The sequence below is a fragment of the Mucor velutinosus genome, assembly GCF_035048745.1.
Source record: "Mucor velutinosus strain NIH1002 chromosome Unknown tig00001564, whole genome shotgun sequence".
NCBI lineage: Eukaryota > Fungi > Mucoromycota > Mucoromycetes > Mucorales > Mucoraceae > Mucor > Mucor velutinosus.
In genome coordinates this window covers 955,801-961,956 of record NW_027041906.1, presented here as the reverse complement: position 1 = coordinate 961,956, position 6,156 = coordinate 955,801, and the positions used below count along the sequence as shown (strand labels likewise).

Here is a 6,156-nt window from a genome sequence, read left to right as displayed (position 1 = left end):
TTGACATGAGCATTTTGGTTTTATTAATAAAATTTCAATGGAAAAGGTCTAATCAGAATTGTTAATGGGACTAATCAAATGTAAAACCAAAGATCCACCATAAACCACTGCTTTGACATGATAGTAGTCGGCACCAATGGTTTTTGTTTATGGATTGAAGCATTAATGTTAGTAATTGTACGGATATGATACGAACCACCTAGTGATTTGAGTTACCGTGTTATGGATCACCTATATTTGAGCTAATTTTATAGCATTGTCTTTACTAGATGCAGACCATCTATTGCATCTAAAATGTCCAGCGTGCCTTACAGCCGTCATCGCTTTACTAATGAGCTGTATCATGATGATATGGTACTGCGATACAACAGTGCCACTCAACTTGATATTTCCAGCTGAATATTTGGATGTAACAGCATGCTCTGAACCTGTATTAATGCATACAATGTGTTTACGCCTTTGTGTACATAACAGGAACGCGCCTCTTGACAAGCAAATGTATGAAATATAACCAAATTTGACAGCTTCTAATCCTTAATATCTTTACATGTAGACCTTTCTGAGTCACCGGAATGAGACTAAACGATTGCACTCGAGTAGTAGTAACTTCCTGATACCTTTGCTCAACTTTTTGGGTCAAAAAAAACATGGCCAAAAATCGACCAAAAAGCAGGAGGGGTACCTCATGGTTTTCATCGAAAATCATGGCTTTCTCCGCTAAAGATCACAATTTAGGTGAAAAAGGCAGGACCACCAACTTTGGTGGCTCTACGCTGGATTCCAGCCATAATCCAGGCAACAATATGTTTACATATGCTTCATTCTTCAAGGATATCAACTCGCAAAAGAGAACTCCATTCAAGATCACCCCTTCCATTTCTAATAATGGTGTTATCGGCAAAGCTCTTGACTTCACGTCCACCTTCGTTGAAGCCCAGGATGATTTCTCTCTGATCATCGACTGTGTACAGTTCGTCGGCATGCACTTCAAGGAGAAATCGTTATCAAGCTGTCTCCGTGAACAATATCCCAAAGGTCTTGGTATTCGACACCGTGTGGTTGGCAAGAATCACAAAGTCATTGAAATCAACTTCCCCACAGAAGAGGATTGTATGGAAGCCTTGCAGAAAGAGTTTATTCTCCAAGGTGCAACTATCCAAGTCAACAAGACCCTGGACAAGCATGCCAACATCTTTCGAGTTAGCATTTCGGCCATTCCTTACAAGCCGGTGGAGGTACTCCAACCTCTGTTGATCAAAGCCTTTGAAGAATATGGTGATATCCTCAATGTCGGGCTCTGCCACTCCAAGGATGGGGATTGGTTCACTGGACGCGGCTTCGTCACCCTTAATATCGACAAATCCAAACATTATGCAGCCGAGTTGAAGCCTCAGGTCGCACTTGATGGCTCGCAGGAGAATCTCCGCTTGACATGGGCAAACATGCAACCCATCTGTTCGGATTGCCATACCGATGATCACGTCAAGGCTGACTGTCCTAGGAAGAAAAGGAAGGCCTGCCATAAATGCGGTAGCCTTGAGCATCTGATTGCTACTTGCCCCCAGGCTTACTGGAATAGGAAGAAGGACCAACCATCCCAAGACCGTCGCCGTCGCAATTCTGACACCCAGGGGAACCCTCCCGCTCCAAAGCCTACTGGAAGAGAAATTGATCTTCTAGAGCTAATGCAAGTACCCAAGCCGAAGTACCTTAACAAACAGAAGGCAACGACTAGAGGCGAATCCTCTATGGACACCAGTGACACGGAATCGGTTGCATCCGCGGCATCTTCTGAACCTGTGCAAGACGTTCCTATGCAAGCGATTCAGGAGACAATCGAGCCTCATGGCACAGAGGTTATCACTGAAACTTCTAGCACAGAGGTTCCTGCTGACTCTTCAAACAGCGAAGCTCTCAAGGATGACAAACTGGGTGCAACCCAGGAGGATCAATCGGCCAACCAGCCTGTCGCGCCAAGCTCTGACGAATCTGAATACGAAGACACCAGTAGTACTGGAGAGGAGGACTCGGACAGTCTCACCACAGCTAACTTCAGGAATCGTTACAATCTTCGTGATGTCAGACCACCGGTCTCCAGCCGTAAGGATGATACAACGCCTGAGACATCCCACAAGAGGAATGCAATGGATTCCACCCCCATGGGATCGGATGAAGAAGGACATGCCAAGAAGCTCTTCAAGCAACAAGAGCCTCATGGCACGGCGGATGCAGCGTATGGCGCCTCATCAACAACCACTTCATTATAAACTAATGATTGGGACAACACAAACTAAAAATGTCAATATTAGGATAGGTTCCATCAACTGCAGGAACCTCTACAAACAATACAACATCGCTGCTACCAACAGCTTTATACGGCATCTCAAAGGAGAACTATGCAATATTTTACTATGTCAAGAAACTAATGCTCAATCACACTCCTTCGAAAGCATCACCACCAACTTTAAGTACCAATTCCAGTACCACCAAGCTATATGGACCACTCATTGTGGAATAATCAACTTTAATCAAGCTCTAAATTTACAACAATTGCACGTTTTCAACGAAGGAAGGGGTATCTTAGCCAAAATCTCACTCGTTGACAACAATATGCCACCCATCTATATACTTAATATCTATGCACATGCAGACGATTATAGAGCCAGAAACCGTTTTTTTGGCCAAATCACCAGCCACCTCAAAAGCATGCCTGAAATCATCCCTTCATTGATCATAGCTGGCGATATGAACTACAGTTTCGACACCACCACATACCATCATACTCACCGTGCAGGGAAACCCAAGCAGTTTGCCGATTTCTTGAACACCCACTTTTCCGATTGTCTCAATCCAAAGAATGAACCTCATGCGTATACCTTTCGGCGTGGGTCCACCATGTCGACCATCGACTATATGTTTGCAGGCCACGACATAGCCTCCAAAATGAGTGATGCCACTAACTCGTTTATCAGGCCAGATTGGACAGACCATGCTCTCTTGACCAAAACATATACTACTGGATTGACTAACTGCGGTAAAGGACTTTGGCGAGCGAACCCTCACCTCGCCAAGAACCATAAGTATCGACAGAAACTAGACGACGAGCTTAGAACATTTGTTGCGGTGAAACTCGACAGCTCTCTGTCTGCTCAAGAAAAGTGGGATCTTATTAAAAAGAAGGCCAAACAGGTTACTATTCAGTTCACCAGAACACACGATCATTGGAGGAAGGCTAGAATCAAGACACTGCAAAGTGAAAGGAACAATTTGATACGACGCTACAGACATGACACTACTTGCTTGAGGCTACTGTTGCAGGATGTGGAGAACGAGCTAGCCAAGTTGCAACAGGAAATCGTGGATATTCAGCTTCTTAAGGCCGGGAAACGATGGCTTGAAAATAGTGAAAAGTCGCCTGGATACATAAAGCAGACCAGTAAACAACGCCTTGATCAGCGAACCATCCCCAACTTGAAGCACCCTCGTACTGGGGTCGACTGTCTCGACACTGCCTCCAAGCTGAACGCCGCAGAACGATTCTACCAGAAACTGTACACCGAAGAACGGATAGACTCTACCTGCCTGAACAAAATGCTGGACTACATCGACACCACTCTGTCAGCCGACGACGCCAACCAGATCACCGCATTAATAGACTACGACGACATTCTGCTAGGGTCTGCTCGAACTCCCAAAGAAAGCAGCCCAGGATTAGATGGTATCGGGTATGAAATCTTATATCTCATTATATCTCACCCTAGCTGCCGAGACATCGTGCACCAAGTATTTAATGACGCTATCCAGCACGCCAAATTTCCCAAATCATGGCAGGAATCTTGTATTATCCTTCTGTTTAAGAAAGGGGACCGGAGCGATCTCGCCAATTATCGCCCCATCACATTGATTGCGGCCGACTGCAAAGTCTTTACTCGTATTATGAACTCTCGTGTCATACCAGTAGCCAACAAACTCATCAACCCATATCAATGCGGCTTCTTGTCAGGTCGATATATCGGTGATCACGGCATGTCTCTCAGGGTAATTATGGATAACGCTTCATCCGCCAGCTGGCGAAATGCAACCAACTTTGTCGAATACACTGGAATCATGCTGGACAACGCCAAAGCATATGACAGAGTCCACCCCCAGTATCTCTCACAAGTACTGTTGAAGTTTGGATTTCCACCACAATTCGTCGCCTGCATCCTCAACCTGTTTTTCGATAACTTCATCCATGTCAACATCAACGGTTTTCTGACGAAACCTATCGCACAACGACGAGGCATTCGGCAAGGTGATAGCATCTCACCTGTCCTATTCAATCTAGCTATTGAACCGTTCCTCTTATCCATCATCAACAACACTGCAATCTCAGGCTATAGTCTTCAGCACACCAAACTACCCAAAAATGTGCAGATCCCGTGGGTGTCTCCTGCTCCCGTTAAGGTCTTAGCTTATGCGGATGATGTTCTCACGTATGTAAAATCTCATTCAGAACTAACTGAACTCCAAAGAAGACTTAAGACGTACAACCGGGCCTCCAATGCCAAGATTAACTATGACAAGTCAGTGGCATTTCCCTTGCACGGCGGTAGCATGAAAGGGTCTGAAGGCCTCAGAGTCCAAGATCACATCATCAACCGGCTCAAGATGAAATGGTATGACAGCCACTCTCCCGGGTATATCAAATATTTGGGGTACCCCATCTGGTTCTCCAACCATCAACGCGATGTATATGTGTCTGAACTCCTTGGTAAAGTCAAAGCGGCGGTGGCGATATATAGTCAACGGAATGTGTCTCTGTACGGTAAAGCCAACATCGCCAACAATATGATCCTATCAAAATTATGGCACGTCATTCGCATTGTATCGCTACCTCTGGATGTCTTGAAGCAACTGAAGTCCATTATATACCAATTCGTGATGTCTGGCCTCTTCCCGCCACTGAAAGGAAACTCATTTTTCCTACCGCGAGATCAAGGCGGCCTAGGATTGATTGACATTGGAGCTCAACAGCATGCTCTTCAGTTTCGTTATATCAAGGTGCTCCTTCAAGGAAACAAGGGTTCGGTCCCGGACTTTACCTACCAGCTCCTGACCAACGCTCTCCGCCTAGCCCATGACACACCCGACCATGTAGTGCCCCTCTTCTTTAAAGCAGCGAGATACAAGAACACGCTGAATGGGTTCCACCCATTCCACTCAATTTTCGGTGCCATGGACATTTGCCGCCAACGAAGCTCACTGTGTATTGATTGGCAACGGAGGCCAAGCGCGCTGACCATCCTGAGTCTCCCCCTCACTGCAATCTTCACCTTCGATGAAAATTTGGAAGAACTTGAATTTCTACAGTGTGAAACCGCCAAAACCAGCAAAGTCCAGGAATTTTTCAAATACAATTCGGAGCAAGCCATGTTTCAACTTGTTCCCAAGTCCACATGTAGCAAGAGAAACACCTGGCTCAAGCTTGAAAAAGCCCTCCTACGACAAGAGTTGCATTATCAACCATTCGTACACAACAACAGCACTGAAGATGGTATCGACCTGAGACCATTTGCCGCATCACTTCGCTTCCAACAACTATCGATCCTTCAGCTCTCAAACAAAAACGTTCGTTTCATCATGCAGTCATTGGACACATTAGACGTTGGCCGCCACTTCAACAACAACATCTCCAAAAAGCAATGGACAGCCTTCTATAAAAACGACATGCACTACTCGGCTCGTAATCTGTGGTACCGGATGCTCCATCAGCAATCCCCTAATAAGCTCGCCCTCTTCCAAAGACACTTGCCCAATTTAGAGTCTGATCACTGCGATCTATGCAACGAAGTAGAAGATGCCAAACATCTTCTAATTAGCTGTGCTCACAAGATCGATGTATGGAACTCCACCTTCAATGAGTTCCTCAGCTATCCCAAAAATGCTGACCCTCGCCTCGTCTACAACAACATTATGCTCCTCAAACTAGAACGCTATCTCATATACAGCTACGATATGCAGTTCACTATATATGACTTCTTCGCCACTATTATGCGTATGATTTGGAGAAATCACTTCCAACAGCTCTACAATTATATACCTTTTGATCCCTCTGTAGTATGCCGCCAAATCCGCGCCGAATTGATAAGATTGTCAAATCTTAGGAAACTCTAA

At 45.3% G+C, this 6,156-nt stretch overlaps 2 protein-coding genes across 2 annotated transcripts; both read left to right on the top strand.

Annotated features, from left to right (window-relative positions):
• Positions 1-704: 704 nt before the first annotated feature.
• On the top strand, positions 705-2,267 carry ATC70_010588 (Elongation of fatty acids protein (Very-long-chain 3-oxoacyl-CoA synthase); the record flags this gene model as incomplete). The annotated part of the gene is made up of 1 exon (XM_064829801.1): positions 705-2,267. The coding sequence occupies one exon, from the start codon at positions 705-707 to the stop codon at positions 2,265-2,267; it is 1,563 nt and encodes a 520-aa protein (XP_064682303.1).
• Positions 2,268-2,706: 439 nt separating this feature from the next.
• Positions 2,707-6,156, top strand: ATC70_010587 (uncharacterized protein; the record flags this gene model as incomplete). The annotated part of the gene is made up of 1 exon (XM_064829800.1): positions 2,707-6,156. One exon carries the CDS (start codon positions 2,707-2,709, stop codon positions 6,154-6,156), a length of 3,450 nt encoding a protein of 1,149 aa, XP_064682302.1.